We start from the raw sequence: 17,363 nt of genomic DNA on the forward strand, positions 1-17,363 counted from the left end.
ATGCAAGTATTTTATGAGCAAGGTGGAAGTGACTGAATTTTCTGCTTTAGAACAATGCTGTAAGTCCAAGATGTGCACACACACACACAGAGGCATGTGGAGGGTCACCCTGGCTTCATCCTCTCTGCTTGCCCTACTTTGCTTGAAAGCCATTACCACTATTTGCTGGTTAAGACCTGCCAGGTTGCCACCAGCACTGATGGCTTAGGTGATGCTCTAGTCCACACCCCTGCTCTAATCAGAGGTTGCTGGGACCGAACTCACCCACTACATATTCTACTAATTTTTCTACCAAATCCTTCTCAATGATAACCAAAGCCTTCAGCCAACAACGATGAAGATGAGGAGAGAGGACTCCAGTAGAATTTACTTAAAGAATAAATATAGGGTAGCTTTTCTAATGAGTCAACGTACCCAGAGCCTGAAAACGTTCTCTGGCTGGTTGCAATCTGGCTTGAGTAAACTCAGAATAAACCTCTGTTTAAATTGCATGTGGTAAACACGCTGCTCTAAGGATTTACGTACAAAAAGTCTTTGTTATCTGGGTTTAAATAGACTTCCTTTGCAGTAGTAATAGATCATTACTATGTGACAGCAGTAGTCTCTCTGAAATAAGTTAGTAGCCTCCTTTTAATTCCTAGCACAGATGTGACCACATCAGACTTTCTCACAGCTAGTCCCTGTGACAGGATACAGACACCACAAAACACGTTATTCAGTGAAATATATTGTCATTGATTTAAAGATGGAGATATTTTAATTTTGTTGTATGGTGGCAAACATTTTTAAGACACATGAAAGCGATAGAAAAAACATAAAGTGCGGGAAACCATCAAGTACTACCAAAAAAAAATATTAAAAAGTGTATAAGACCAAAGAGTTTATCTTTTAATAAGCTATTCCGGAGCCTGGAATATTCCAAGGCCTCTTCATTAAAAAGAGAGTTTTTAAACTTTTTTTTGTGCAAGAAGCCTTCAAAAAGTAAAGTTTCGATAGCTATCCAGCAAATCTGTAATCCTTGGTATGTTCTCAAAATAGATACAGAAAATCTGCAGTTATTTAGATGCTAATAGAACTATAAAAAGATTTTTAAAATTTTTTTATGCCTCAGCTTTTATATATGATCAGACAAGATGTACAGAGTTTGACTATTGCATTGATTGACTTTAAGCAATTCTAGTTAGGCAGCCATTATATTGCACAAATGTTGTCTCTCAACTGAATTCACAACACAAATCATTCTGTTGAAACTGGATAGCTAATTGACAGCCTTATAAAAGTAGAAAACAGTAACAGAATAGATGGACTGTAATAAAACATCTGATACGGCATCTCACAAAAGTTTTATTTGAAAAGTTAAATGAATTCAAATTGGCTTCCATTGAAGCATTAAACTATGAATTGAAAAGTGATGAAGAGCCATTAACCAAGCAAGATCAGAAGATTTGTTGCGTCAAGTCATGAGGAATGTTTTGCAGGCTGCCTCAGGAAAACATGTGAAGCCTGCTTTTATTCACTGGCTTCATTCAAAAGGACTGAGGCAATCATAGGGTGTTCATTACACCTGCACTCTCCATTAATCCCACTGGGAAAGCAAAGCAACTCCAAGGACTCAATCCTGTAGGTCACACACAACTTTGTACCGTGGCAATCTCTGCTGTATTTTCAGCCACAACTTTCTTCCATGACATTTTGGCTCTGTCATCATGGCTTGAGCAGTAAGCTGCTGACATTGAGATCATCTCTCAAAACTTTCATTTCATCCTTGGTAGTTCAGTTTTCTACAGATCATACGAGGTTAGCAAAGACACCTATCCACTGAAGGACATTATGCAAGAGCAAATGGCTGTTGCTTCCAGCTCAGGCACGGGTCTCCTTGAAAAAAAGTCAGGCCTGTACCCAAGGATAATGCTATTTAACTTTTGTGATTTTTTTTATGAGTTACTGGTGAAAAGCGATAGATCTTATTACCATCACTCAGGCAAGATGGACATATTTATTGGAAACAGCACTGAGAAAATACTTTTTTTATTATTATTATTTTAAGTCTGGCCATATAGCTGAGTAAGGTGTTTTGCCTGATGACAGCAAAATATTATGTTTATTTTGATAGATTGGTATAGTTAGATATCGCTTCACAACATTTTTGCCACATATAGAGCCACACAAAAGGTGAATGTGGTCGTTAACACCTAGCTGTTGTGATGGTGACTAGAGCCACTCTGTCAAGAAAAAAATATATAAACAGGTTCTCTTTCATGCCTAGTCCTCCTAAGACTGTACTTTGATTGTTACTGATTTCTAGGAGCTTCCCCACCTGACACTCAAGAAAAATCAGCAGTCAGTGATTTCTGAGGAAATATTACGGCTATGTATGTTCAAAAATGCTGGCATGTTAGAGACTGGTAAGTTGTGACATTTGGGGGAAATGTCACTGAAACATCACAGATGGGATATTTATGTGCATTGCTGGGTGGTCCAAACAACTGTGGGACTGTTAGAAGTTAATGGGTCAGAAGAAAGAAGTGTAGAGGCTGAACATCAGGCAACATTCACCAGAAGTGTGGTCTGGTTAAAACTTAGAATAAATTTCTACTAGGAGTTAAGCAACATGATGTGTTACACATGGGCTGGAGAATCAAAGGAGGCAACAATTCTGTGAGAGAGGATTTACAGAAATCCTTATAATCTCATTAGTTCACATTTGTGAAAGTATCCCACTGATTCATGTAGAATATCTGCATGGGGAGTATCATTAACAGAGGTTATGGTTACCTGTCTAAAAGCATCAGTAAGGAAAAAAACACTTGGCAAGTCAGCAACTTCAGATCATGTATGGATTAATGAGAACAAAATACGCCTGCTTACATGCTGTTACGACAGTACATCTATCATATGTGTTCAAGAAAGTGGGTCTTGTCATAAGTCAGTGGTGGCTATCTGCATACCTTTGGAAGTATTAAAGGAATAGAAATAATTATTACAAGGCTTTCTTTAGTCACAATTTCCCTACTCAGTAGGGAAAAGATTAGTAAAACACTGAAAAGGAAGAAAACCACTCTTTTAGTATGCTCCAAATCATACTTGACAATACTAACCATGATAAAAAACTTTGGTGCTCCCGGAGTGAAACAAACTGTTAGCTTTGCATGAATCTGTCTGGAGTGATTGAATGGTGTTAGTTTGTCAAGAGTGAAGAGTTTACACACTTCCTAAATACCTTTACACCACATTTCCCAACTATCTTATATACACAGTAAGAGGTGCAGGGGGGTGTGCCTACATGTACATGTGTAAAACCCATCTCCAAATATGCCTTTAGCTGCCTTTCTACCAGGGAGTCTTTTTTTCTTCAAAGCTCCAAGTTCTGAAATCATCTGGAAAAGTTTAAAGCCAAAGAAAGATACAAGTCAAAAGGGTCAAATAGCTTGCCTCCAAGTATTGTTTGATGCCTAAGATCGTGCCAGCTTTCATTGAGTGCAGAAGCTGAGGTATTTCGTACACTTTGCTTTATATTCATTATCGAGTTCAATCTCTGGCATCATTTAGCTTTCTGGAATCACACAAGATTATTTGTGCACAATAGAGCAATAAAATTGCTGAAAATACTGGAAATTTGGTGTTTTACCTTACAGATGATTATGCATTGAAAACAAAAGAGTTGAAAGTGCTGAGCAGCCTCTCCACTCAGAGGTTGTAAGAGGGAGTTAGAACAATGTTAGAAGACCTGCAACAGTTTTTATCAGCTGAAAAGCTGTCCTTATCCTAGGTAAAAGGGTTTTCTAAAACTTTGTGGTAAACTATGAACAGGGGGCATCAACCACCCTCATTAGCAAAGCCCCATTTATAAACAGAAAACACATTGCAACTTTATTAAGCTGGAGAAAGAAAAAAGGTTACTTTCAAGAAGTATCCCTGTTTCATGAGCTCAGTAAAGAAGTCTCTTGGAAACTTTTCTGAGGGAAAAAAAAAAGAAGCGGTTTTTCTCTGCAGTGAATAGAAACCCTGAACTTTTGCTAATGGTCAATGGGAGTCATTTTTCACTCAAACCAGTTTGCTTGTTTCTGTATTGAATGAGCAGTCATATGTAAGGAGTAGCAAGTAGGTATCATGGATCATTGGGCTGCTAATAAATGGCAGGAGTCATACAAGCTTAGAAAGGAAGGAAAAGAGGAAAGAGTTTACAATAATTTTTTAGCCTAAAGGGAAGTTTTATATATAGAAAATAAAAGACATTCTGACTTCTGATTTATGCTGGAATAAGATGAGAGGAAACCTCTGGCCTGCCTCCAGATGAATTATTGGTAGAGTGTTCCACACAGCCTTGCGCTCTGGTGCGGGCAGGAGACTAGAAATTACCATATTGCAGCGATACAAGTGTCCTGCTCCTCTGCTCAGTGCTATCACAGGCAGCACACTCGTAACCTGCTGCAGGCGTGAAGTCTATTAGCTCAGTCTGTAGGACAGATCAACACAACTGTTTGCTTGACATCAGTACCTCTGCTTCCCACAAGTAGGGCTAGATCAGAGATCCTTTGCCTACCTATGAAGAGAGGTAAGGAAAGGAGAAGAGCTTACAACAGTCCTGCGGGGTGGTGCTGGCCCAGCCCTTTTGTCAGGCTGCCAGCCCACACACCAAGTACACACTGCTGGCCTGCTCTCACAACCAAACTGCTCGCTTATCACCTGTTTCTCCTGATGGATGATGGAAGGTAGCAGCTCTCACTCTTCATGGAGTCTTACTGTTTACCCAGGCAATAACTTCATTATTTCAGCCATCTCTCATTAGCAATTGATAGCTACCTTTGCAATACGTAGCTGCCTTCTGCAATGTCTATTCCCCCGTGATGAGTCGCACCTTATTTGGTCAAGATGCTTGTTAAATCACTAAGCCACTGAGAAGGCCCACACATAGGAACTGAACCATAAGAGAATCAGCTTTAATTCCTAATGCAATGTTAACACATGGTATTAATAAGAGGCTGTTTCTCTTCACTGTTGTGCTATCAGTTTTAAATAGTTGAGCCCTAATCTCCCAATCAATCATCTTCAAAATCAGTATGCTTTAATCATCAATCAAATGCATTTTTATGGGGAAGCAGGAAGTATTATTTAGCAAGCAGGCAGCAATTTTTAAACCTCCATTTTCCTTTAGCTGCCTGAATCAAAGAAAAATTACGGTTCCTGCAGAGAGCTATGGCATCCCAACAGTTATATTGCAAAGTTCTTCTCTTTCTGGGGAAAGGCCCCATATCTAGAAAGTCAGTTGAACACAAGATTGAAGACCTACTGAGGGACCAACCATGGATGAATGTAGCCTTGATTCCTCCATCAGATGTACCCAGCTTTGGGCTTTACGAGTCAATAAATGCTCATCAGTGACCATAGGAACACAGGACCTTAAACACTGGTTTCTCAAATGAAACTACATTAGGAACACTAATTATGAAATATGGCCTATTTTCATGTTTTTCAAATTAATATAGCACAGAAATACTCCAAAGATATTTGAATTTCTGAGTGAATATAAAGCTGTTGAACTTTAAGGGGAAGAGTTTCAAAGGCACAAATGGCACTTAACTTCCAATTATGCCTTGCAAAATGTCCCACTAATGGCTAATATAGCTGATTTATTTTCATAAACTTTAATTACTTCACACTTTTTTTTTAACTGAACAGTATAATCAGTTCAACAGAGCAGTTCAAACACAATGTGCAAACTAAAGAGATCTGCTCCAATGCCAAATTTCCATGTGCAACTTCAAATTCCTTGTCAATTCTAGTATTTAGACATCTAGATAAGCATGAATACTTGCACTTGTTAGTACATCTGCATACAGCAGGTGTACTAGTTTACATTAAATCTGATTACTAATATTTTAACTGGAAGATATTTTACCAATTTGTATCAAATGATTTGGGATGAAGACCATATTTTTGCTTTGGCTAATATAAAGTCGGGGGCTTGTCATATTTTAGTAATACAAGCCATAGCAGCAGCAGAGAGCTGGCTCACAAAGAGTGTTTTTTTGACAGCTTGCAATACCAGTGCTTGGGAGATCCATCAGGACAGAACAGCGGGGAAAAAAATGTGCAAATTTAGGTCTCCATGCACGCTACTCCCTTGTGCTACAGGTATAAGCTATTTGATAAGTATGCAGTGTGATTCAATGGCAGATTTCTTAGAGCAGAAGTCCCGTTTTCTATTTATTTTTAAACATAAGAGTCTTAATTAAGGTGCTTTATCTGCCCTGAGGATTTCTGAGACCATTCTGGAAGGAGCCTGCCTGCCTGCAGGGCTGTCTGCTCTGCGAGTCGAGGTGAGCAGGTGCTGTCTGCTAAAAAGCAAGAAAATATTGCCCTCTAGTGCTGAAAGCAAGCAGAGGATGCAGAGTCAAGAGGGGGTTTTAATTGTTGTTTCCAAGCTACCTGCCTAGCTCATGTTAACAAAACTAAGGCTTGTTGCAATTAGCTGTTTTGTGGGCAGATTACCCACCCAGCGAGGCTACCGTTCCCACAGAGAGCAATGCTCCTGATCCGATAAACCCCCAGTCGGGCTGAGTGACTCATCAACATCACCGAAACTGGAACACGCCTCACAGAGGATGCTTCACTTCATCCAGTTTTATCTTTTGATAAAATCTTAATTGGAGATTTAATAAGCAGCGAGATCCCAGCAAGCAGACAGAACTGCGAAACAAGGGAAGCACCAAAGGGGGACAACTATTCTTACAGTTATCAGGATGATTTTATTTCCTAGTGAGAATGGTGATGTCTTTTTTTTATTTCTTCTCTCCTACATAAGACATTACTAAACAGGAATAAGAAAAAATGTTCTGTGTTTAATTCTGTCCATGGATAAGCCACCCCCTTTGCTCACCCTTTGGCCAGTGCTGTGTGACACAGCGAGGTCATCAATGGCCCATGCTACAGGGGTACTAATCCCCTAGCAAGCTTCCAACTGAGAAGGGTAAAGCAGATAAAAACCTGAACCTGGCAAAGTCACAAGCAGCCTCCGCAACAACTCCCGCTCTCTAACCTGCAGGAGCAGCAAGAAGCCTCTCATGAGCAAGTAGACCTATTAATTCACAATTACTTCAACATTCTGTTCATTTCTTGATAAGCTCCCAAAAGGAGTACTCCAGTACTGGAAGAGTGATATACAAGGCATTTAAAGCCAAATTAAAATGTTTCACTTGTATTTTTAAGATCCTGAACTGACACAATCAAGGAATTCCTAGAGCTATACCAGACTCATAAAATATACTGCTAGACAAATTTCTTCAATACCTGTCTTACAAGCATTTTCCAGTTTTAGGTGTAAAGCTTGGGATGAATGAATACTCTTCAGAATGAAACTCACAAGTGTAATCCAAGTTAATGAAGGAGGACACATCAGCTGGCAAGTATCTGCCTGGAAAGCGTGTTTCTTCCTTGCAGTTCAAAAATCATCCCTTGTTTACAGTCTCACATTGTTCCAAGAGGTAAACAATATAAATAATTCAGAAAGATGTTAATTCCTATTTAAATCCATAGAGCAGCATGGGCTGTTCATTTAGTTAGTTTTAATTGCCTCCAAGTCATATGGCTTATTGTTACCAATGGTAATTTCTCATGAATTTAGGTTGAGCTACCAGGCTGAAGGGTAATGATGGATTAGGTTGAACATGAGTTAGGCTTCAGAGCTGGCCAGGCAGTCAGGTTTAAGGACCTCTTACTTCAGTCATACAGCACAGCAGGGACAGTCCAAAGCCCCTGTCATTTAACTGGAGCTGTCATGGCTCAGGGCACATACCTATGTGCCCACCCAACGCTCAACTCCCTTGTGGCACATACCACTTCCCTTCAATCCCTGACGGAGGCAGAGGCACACACAGCTGCACCCTGCGGTTCTAACAGCCTATTCATTCACTTGGAAAATCCGTGCAAAATCTTTATGATTCTAGACAGTCCTTGAATAGACTGTAAAACACTGATCACTCCAGGTACAGAATGGAAACTGGAGAGAAACCCATACAAATCTTTCCTTACAGTCCTCTTGTGTCTCTCACTTCAGCTTCATTAGTTTCACAGTCCAACACTGATTTTTTTTTTGCCCCTTTCAAAATATTTATGTAGTTTGAGTTTGATATGGAACGTGGTCCAAAATTTAACAAACATTTACTTTGTCCTAATTTGGTCCTGCAATCTTTAGTCATTCACATTTGCAATAGCAATGAACCATTTTAGTTAAGAAATGCCCATAAACAAAGAGATGCATGTCCTCAAAAAGTTATGATTAGACTATTTTTATAACCTAAGAATATGGGAGAGCTGTCTAATGCAGCTTATCTCAACACATTAAGAAAGCAAGTGACACTGAGTGGTCCTTGAACCGTTCATAAACTTCCCTCTTAACTCAGATTACCAGTATCAGTCACTGCCTTTATTAATGTGCATTTTTAATTGCTTTACAGATTTTATTTTATTTACTCTCGTTTTGCATCCCCTTGCAGATAATGTTAAGAGTCCCCTTCACTGATTACTGGCAGCTGCTGCATTCAGAGAACACCTCTTTCACTCCAGCTTTCCTGATCCTTTGACTTCCCGCTCTGACAGCTTTATAAACTCCCCGACAGCTTCATAAATGCACTGCAATGGTCACATGAACGTCTTGGAAGCGGAATCAGCACCTCTGCATCTCCTCATTCTGATGGCACTTTAGGAAGAGAGAACCAGAAAAGCGCCAAGTCCAACAGAGGTTGGAAGTCCTGCGAAAGATGAATCTAATTGTAAAGCTCCGCAGAAGTTTCAGAACACTGGTCATTCTCCTGGCAACCTTCTGCTTGGCAAGTATCGTGATTTCTGCCTATTACCTCTACACTGGCTACAAGCAGGAAATGGCCCTTGTGGAAACCACCGGAGAAGCAGAGTGTGAAGACCTCAAAATTCTACCATACAGGTCTGTGGAGCTCAAAACAGCCAAGCCAATTGATCCATCTAAAACAAATCCCACTGTCCTGCTGTTTGTGGAAAGCCAGTACTCCCAGCTGGGGCAAGACATCATAGCCATCCTTGAATCCAGCAGATTTCAGTACCACATGGTCATTGCACCAGCTAAGGGGGATATTCCACCTCTCACAGATAATGGAAGAGGAAAATACACAATTGTTATATATGAGAATATTTTAAAGTACGTATCCATGGACTCATGGAATAGAGAGCTTCTAGAAAAATACTGTGTGGAATACAGTGTCAGTATAATTGGTTTTCATAAAGCCAACGAGAACAGCTCCCCGAGTACAAAACTGAAAGGACTGCCATTACATCTTTACAATAATGTAGCCCTCAAAGACTGTGTGGTAAACCCCCAGTCTCCCCTGCTGCGCATTACCAAAGCACCAAGGGTTGAGAAGGGTCCACTGCCTGGCGAAGACTGGACAGTTTTCCAGTTTAACCATTCCACCTATCAACCTGTGCTTTTAACCGAACTACAGACCTCCAGACCACCCCCTGTGGCACTGCCAAAGGCTGCTCTGTATGCAACCGTCATCCAAGACTTGGGGCTCCATGATGGAATTCAGAGAGTCCTTTTTGGAAACAACCTGACCTTCTGGTTGCACAAACTGATCTTTATTGATGCCATCTCTTTCCTGTCAGGGAAGAAGCTCACACTGTCCTTGGATAGGTACATTCTGGTTGACATAGATGACATCTTTGTCGGAAAAGAGGGAACGAGGATGAACATCAACGATGTGAAGGTAAGGCAACAACCGGGGAACAGCCTCCCAGATACGTGTATGTGCTAATGGGTATTTAAAAAGAGGCAAAGCTTGAAAAAGCTGGCAAGCTCCATTTCCTAGTAAAGGCTGAAGGTGCACAAGTGAAGCTAGAAGAAACAGAAACCATAACCTGAGATTACCTTAAAAGTCTGTTTACCCACATACATACAAAGATGCATTTTCATGTATGTGTGTATACGCCGACACAGAGATGTCCTCATACAGTAATGCATATAGTGAATGTACTGGCTGCCTCTTGGTTACATAGATTCTACTTAAAGGCTTCTCAGAGCAACTGGGTAACAACAGAAACTTTTTATACCTCACATAACAAAGATCCTTCTTTAACTAAAAGGATCTCTGTTTCTGGAGCAAGTTTGCTGCTGAGATATCTGATTTTTTAGGTAACAACACGTTTTACATTGCATTAATTTTTTCCCTATGTGCGTAGAGATATACACATGTATGTGGCATATATATATATATGTAAAATACCATTTATAGGCATTTTCTGTATTCTTTCTTTCACTATTTCTGAAGTAGACAGAACAATAGAAGCTGGTTTCCTTTTTAAATCTCACATAACTATCACTGTATTTAAAAAGGGGGGGAGGGAGATAAAAAGAGGAAGAGGAAAAAAAAAAAAGCCTGAAAAAGTTGCAGCCATATTTTGACTTAAAAGAATTAGCAGGATAATTTTCATTAGCAGGCAAGCGTTTAAAGTTACCAGTGATAGGATGGAAGCATAGCCTACACTTCAGCAAATGACATAAACCTCTGATGCAGTGAAAAGGCCACAACTATTCTTCAGGGGCTCTCTTAAACTTATTTTCATAGTCTGTTGTAGTATCCAGGGATTATATTAGATTTGTTCAGAGTAATTTTCAAAAATGTATGCAACTTGGAAAGAATAGGCAGAACTCAGTAGCATGACAGTTATTTCCTTGCAGTTTTCCACATGTGGGAATCATCATATTCAGAGATTAATTGAAGTTCCTAAGCATGCAACATCACATTCTCAAGCCTTTATTCTACAGGGTGGGTTTTTTTCCTGTAATACCCCAGTGCTTTCACGAGCAACAAGCAAGCCTTTTCTTTTTAAACTTGGATTCCTATTTTGTTTCTTAATTCTTATTTACACTTCTACAACTTCTATATTCATCTGCCTCCTCAACCAGATCATGAAGAAAGGTGTCAAAATACCCAGAAAAGCAGTAGTCTCATAAACAATTAAAACAATTTTGCTCATCAGAACAGTTTGGGTAATTCTAATAGCCAAACCAAGTGTATGAATGCTCATCAGGGCTGATTTCTAGCATCAAGCAGTCCAAGTGCCCGGTGTCTCGAGATCTGAGCACTGTGCACAAGCTCAGTGATAAAGTGCTCTCTTTCCAGAAATATATGGTAAAATGCTCTGAAAAAGGCTTGTGTACAAGAGGAAATTAACTGAAAAGGCAATTGTGGAACAAGTTTTTCAGCAATAGCTTTCTGTCTGCACATTCTTGAGAGCGTCTTTTTCTGACTTTTTTGCTCCACTAAGGAAGTCTATTATTCAACGTTGCTTTAAGAGCCCCCTATTACTATAAGAAGAGTGTCCACACAAAGTTACTTGGAAATTCAAATCATACCTTTGACCGGAATAATCTCACTAGGCAGAAAACCCCCAAGTTACTGCCTTTATTATTCAGTGATTGACAACATTACTAGCAAACCTTTCCACCTGTGCTTGGCAGAGCAGCCATGGTTCATTACTCATTACAGGAGACATGGCAGAAAACTCCAGATCCAGGGGCTTGGCTAGGAGCTGGATGGCAGAACTGTAGCTGCTAAAAACATTCGGCATCACTTTTATATGCTGCACACATTTACCCAGCTAAAAACAGAGTACTCCATACCGCTGAGTATCTTGAAAATAACAACAGACAGCATCTGCTAGGATTCAGACTTTTTTAAAAATATTTTTTAAAGGTGTGTGCAGCATGTCATCTTTTTATGGATTATGTTTGAGTCAAGGTATGAAGGGAAACTCAGTCTTCTCACATTTCTCCAGTGCTAAATTAGTAGCCCACTTCCATTGCAAAACTACCAATAGTGCCACCCATGGGATAAATCCCCTCTTCACCTCAAACAAGAGATCACGCTGCAGACACCAACCACAGGGAGAAGTCTTTTACAGGCTCAGAACCAACCTTTCCATCAGGTGCTCTTTTGGGGACAATAAAAAGTTTATCTTCCTTTCAGACTATGTTCACACATAAATCTACCCTGCAACTTGACCATCGATTGATATTCTATCCTTAACGTCATGGGTTTAATTTCAAAGCAGTTACCCAGTACAGATTTGTTGCTTAGGGTATTTCACAAACACTTGCTACACAAATCAGTCCGTTCTAATACACTGGACATTCCCAGAATACATTAACATTCAAAAGGGGATGCTTGCTAATGAACATAACGCCGAAATCGGAGTGTACTCTGGTTAGTTTACAGTAAAGGATAATTACAGCCAGTTAGAGAACAATCTCCCAAGTCACTTGGGGAAGAAAGCAATTAAGAACCAGTGGGCCTGTCTTCATCCCTTAAAGCAGAGCAGCTTTTTTACTTGAAAGGCAAAAATAGCAAAGGGAGACAATATTTAAGAGGCTGATATTTAAGTGATGGCAAAGTACCTGCCATGCATTTTGAAGTGGCATCTACAGCCAGCTGCTCAGAGAGGGTTGTGTTTTCATGGCAGGTGAGAGGGTGCTTCTGACACACAGAGGCACGGTGAGATTTAGGGGCAGGTTGTCCTTGTCTGGTAGAGGTATGATAAGGGTGGAAGTGTGAATGGCTCTGATGGCTAGAGGGATTAGCACAGACTCTGTATGTTGTTCAAGAAGAACGTGGCAGAACTTGGACCATCTTCTTTCCTGAACTACATATTACAGGTATATTTAACACCAAAAAAAACCCCCAAAACAACCCTGCCAAAAAAGCAAAAAAAAAAAAAAAAAACCTCAACAAACAATAAAAAGCTCCCAACCAAAAAAACCCCCAACAAACCACAGTCCACATCTATAATGTCATGCACCTCAAAACTCATTTCATGCCACCCCCTGCAATGCAAGTTTAAAACATCAGCATCACCAATATAAAAGAAAGCATGTTATTTACACAGTGCTTTCAAAAACAAAGAGAACCACATAAAGCAGTACTTGTAATGAAATAACTTCTCAACACTGTCTAATCCGCTGCATTATGCCACACCACTACTACTCCAATTCCTTCAGTTCTTAGCATTTGTTACTGCAAACAGTGTAGGCTCGTTTTGCAGAGTTACACAGACTGTTAGGCTTTCCTAAGGTGCCATGCACACCTGTGTCCCTAGAAACATTTTCATACCTGGCAGATTCCCAGATGCATGCAAGAAAACCTCAAAGTTTTCATTTTTAAATGCTGCACACATTTACCCAGCTAAAAACAAAGTAGTCCACACCACTAGATATCTTGAAAATAACAACAAACAGCATCTTCCAGGATTCAGAGTTTTAAAAGTTTTTTTTAATTCTAAAAATCTTAATCTTAAAAATATTTAATCTTTAAAAAAAATTAAGAACAGTTTTACACCTCCCAAATTGTATGAAAATTACAGCTAAGCCACACCACTCTGTTCAGCCTCTTAGGTATTTCCTTCCAGTGACCAAACGCATAACAACTGCCAACCCAAAGGACACACAACTAGAAATGAACCTTCTGACAACAGTATTTGTATGTGACCGTAAAAAGAAAACTAACAGTGTTCCTATGTAATTACTTCCTGCAACTCAAATGTTTTTATCCCTTCACAAAGCCATTTCTCACTTAGGTGCTTCAGGGATATATATATAGTTTTAGAAAGGGTGGCATCAGCTAGAGAAACAGATTAGAGAACAGAGTTATTATGGGCTCTGTTTATCACAAAAGATCTCCTAGTCCCTTGTATTACAGAAGTTGTGCAAGGTCATATGTGGCTAAGTAATTAAACAGGAGCTCAGCAGAGCCACAGAAAGCTATTTTCCCAAGCTTTGCAGAGATCCATCTTGAGCCTAGAAAGTCTCTGCAAATTAATTTTGCCCTTTCCCTCCTACCAATATATTATCTTACTGCTCGATTTTAGAAGGCGAAAGACTCAAGAATTCACCAGTTAATTTACACAATTACCGAATTCATGTACTTGCAAATTATATTGGTTGCCAGCCACACAAGTCCAGGATCAGTGCCATCAGCAATTCAGAAAAAACAAAACATAGAAACACCTGGCTGTGCTGTGTCTGGGATTGCCATACAGAAAGAATAGAAAACCTTTAAAGTTTCCTTTTAACTGAACACAAACAGAGCTGCATTACCCAAACAGGTAGTATGAACTTGCTGAAATCTTTGTTTTGTTGCTGTAGTATGAGCTAGTACAATATCTACTCACCCAGCAACAGCGCAACTCAGGAACCTGGGCTTTTTCAACACCTTTTGCAAACACACTTTCTATTTTTCATTTAAAAAACCCTGCAAGATCACAGGACAAGCTCAGGCTCTTACTCCTTAACAAATAAATAAAAAAACCCAACACCAAATCAAAACAAAACAAAACACATTAGCCACTTACTTTCTACTCTCCTCTTAAATCTAGGACTTGTCCTACGGTACAGCTTCCCTTCTATAGCCTTCTTTCAGGTGGACTCTCTCAGGAGGCACCTGCCTCCCTCTTCCCCCACTCTCCCTCAGCTGGAGCTGATAGATAATCAAATGGAAATTGCTGGTCCCAGCACCATCATATCACAAAGCCCTTTTCTCTAAAAGCCCTTTTCTCTAAAAGCTACATTTCCCTTTTCTGTGTTTTCTCTAATTGCTGCTGTAAGGGCAGGAGCATCCCTGTGATTTCTGAGATACAATTAAATGATGGAGCAATGCTTGGGAATGTCCTTTGTGTTACTGCAGTCCTTCCTTCTCCTTGCAGCACTGAGTAGCCCAGCCCATCTGCATTCTCCACTCTAAGCTTCAGTCCACTTCAGTGAAAATAAGAATTACATTAGTCTCTGACACCTCCTCACTTCCACAAGTCTGCACTTTGTCTTTGACCTTCACCATCATTACAATGCCTTGAATACTTAAAGGCTGTGATTTCTTGCTCATTTTAGTATTTTAAAGACAAGAATTCATGTTGGAGTTGCATCTTTTCTGATAATTCCAAATTAAAGAGTACTGGCTCAGCAGGAGGCTGAGCGCAATAACTGAATCTCTCCAGCATATGCTTTTTCTGATCTTTCTGCAAGGACAGTTGCTTTCAGGTGGGATAATCAGAAAAGTCTGGGCCATATCACCAGCCCTGGCAGACTGATAGTCAGTATAATGCTGCGGGTGGGCACAGGGTGGGTAAAGCTCTTCATGCTGCTGCATGCAGACCATCCTCCCTGCCTGCCTGTGCAAAGTCTAAATGCCCCTTGAAAGAAAGAATTTAATAAACTGTTGTAGACCAGTGCTCTTTCCTACTTCAGTTCCGCTGGAATGCCTTCTCTCTCGTACCATTTGGAGTTGGTGGTATGGACCCAAGCCAGGCGTGTGGATGAGGAAGCTCTGTTTAACAACAGACAAGAGCGCAGTTCTGCATCCCTTTGCAGAATTTGGCATCTAGTGTCACGGAATACGCCCAGTTTTCTGTAAAAAAATTGCCAGCAGTGGCCAAGACCAGAATTAAGAGTCAGGGAGGATTATAGTCGGTACCTGGATTTCTAACTCAGGTTTCTAGGAATAGTTTCTCTGGGTGCTCTACTCTTGTACCCATTGTACACTCACACCCAACTGTAGGGAAGATGATGATGGAAGTTGCAGCAGCCCAATACCTCAGACTGCATCCAGTTACTTCCAAACTTACTCCATATCAATGTCCAAAATCCTCAGTGCTTGAGCAAAATTTGAAACACCTGGTGCCATAAATAGGCACTAGAAGCAAATATTTTTTTAATCATTCGTCTGTGGCTTTTTACTTCAGCAGAAGTGTGAACAGCTATCGCTTCCTTGCTGATAATGTGAGATACTATAGTCATCCCCGTAGCCTTTTTGTAATAACAAACTCCTGATAGTAAAGTAGCCATGCCAATGGACAATACAGGGAGAAATTAAAAACAGAAGATGTATGGGCATAGGAAGCTAGAGGAGATGGCCAAGCATTAGTCATTATAGGCTGTGTTGCCCTTATGTCACCTTTTAAAGCACTTGAGAGTGGCAGTGAAGAACACAACAAAGAAAATTCTGGAGTTCCTACTTTTGGGTGGTCTTAAGGACTTTAAAAATTAATTTAAAAAGCAGCTGAGAAGGCATTATAAGAAATATTTAATAATCAGACAATCTTTTACAAAATGGGAGTGTCTACTTCATTCTACTTCAGCAGAGATGACAGTTCATTCAATATTTTCCTTGTTCAGGTCTCTTGAATCACCCGATTCTCTGCAATAATTTGTGTTGAATACTGCTGAAGTGCCTTGTCAAGATACATCACACAAAGCATTTCATACTTTTTTCATTTCGATAAAAACTGTTCTTTCATTCAGAATTTCAGTACTGATGTAGCTAAACCCCACAATTCCCTTGCCATCAGCAAAACATTTATTTTTCTCCTTGGCGCCTGGCGAATTGACTGTCTATCCAAGTACCCTGCTTGAATTATAATAGATTTGGGGTTCTCTCATCTTCCAGATGAGAGATCTTCCCACTGAAGATATGGTAGGTCTTGACAGTGTTCTATACAATCTTGCCAGAAAACAAATTCTAGCAGGTATAATTTTCTAGCCCTTTCACTAGTTCCTTCCATGTGTCCCATATTAAAAGCGTACCTCTGTCACATGGGCCAAGCAATATTTTTGTGAATGTTAGGAAACTCGCTCGGTGTTCTCCTGTCCCAGAGAGCAAACTGTTCTGTCTGCAGGATTACAAGACTCCAAGCAGTGCAATCTGATATTGTTTGTACAACCACCACAGACATCACAAATCTGAATTTTTTTCCCCAAGAAAAAAAGTTTAATCTTTCACAAAACAAATGAACTAAAAAACCCAGAAAAATCAACCTTTGTCTTTCCAGCTTTTTAACTGGCTGTAAGAACTAAATATAACTTAATTTTGAAAAATATTAACAGTTCTGAAATTTTAGAAAACAGCACAATACCTTTTAAAATATAGAAAAGGCAGGGCTTTTAGTCATTGGCCTAATACAGAAATATCTGGTGTTCACAGCCTGTGCTCAGCATCACTGTCTTGTGACACATTCCTTTGTCTACACTTCCACTAATTTCCTGGATTTGTACTATTTTTTTTAATCCCTTCTACAAAATAATTCTGAAGTCATAGGATCTATCATACTGGTTATATTTCCAGGATATACATGGTACTCTATTAAACTTAGCTTCATTTAATGTAATATAAATAATTTTCATAACATTTAGGGAATCATAGGAGGGAAAAAACATGGCTGCTTTATATTAGCCTCTCAAGAGACCTACATTAACCTGAGTTTTAAGACAATGCATATTAGTTAAAAAGGAGAAATAATAATTGTTTCCTGTATAGCAAAATAACACTTATGAAGCCATCAAATAC

General features: G+C 39.7%; 1 protein-coding gene across 4 annotated transcripts in view; it reads left to right on the forward strand.

The window, feature by feature from the left end:
• LOC101915116 (bifunctional heparan sulfate N-deacetylase/N-sulfotransferase 4) overlaps window positions 1-17,363 on the forward strand; it is a 161,046-nt gene that overhangs the window by 61,530 nt on the left and 82,153 nt on the right. For 3 of the 4 annotated variants that reach the window (XM_055796839.1, XM_055796842.1, XM_055796840.1), the window contains one exon: window positions 8,496-9,740. In XM_055796839.1, coding sequence (XP_055652814.1) covers window positions 8,760-9,740 — 981 coding nt within the window. In that variant the 5' untranslated portion in view covers window positions 8,496-8,759. Of the gene's footprint in view, window positions 1-7,312; window positions 7,485-8,495; window positions 9,741-17,363 lie in introns of all 4 variants that reach the window. The other variant, XM_055796841.1, reaches the window with a different exon arrangement.

The sequence above is a fragment of the Falco peregrinus genome, chromosome 2, assembly GCF_023634155.1.
Source record: "Falco peregrinus isolate bFalPer1 chromosome 2, bFalPer1.pri, whole genome shotgun sequence".
Lineage (NCBI taxonomy): Eukaryota > Metazoa > Chordata > Aves > Falconiformes > Falconidae > Falco > Falco peregrinus.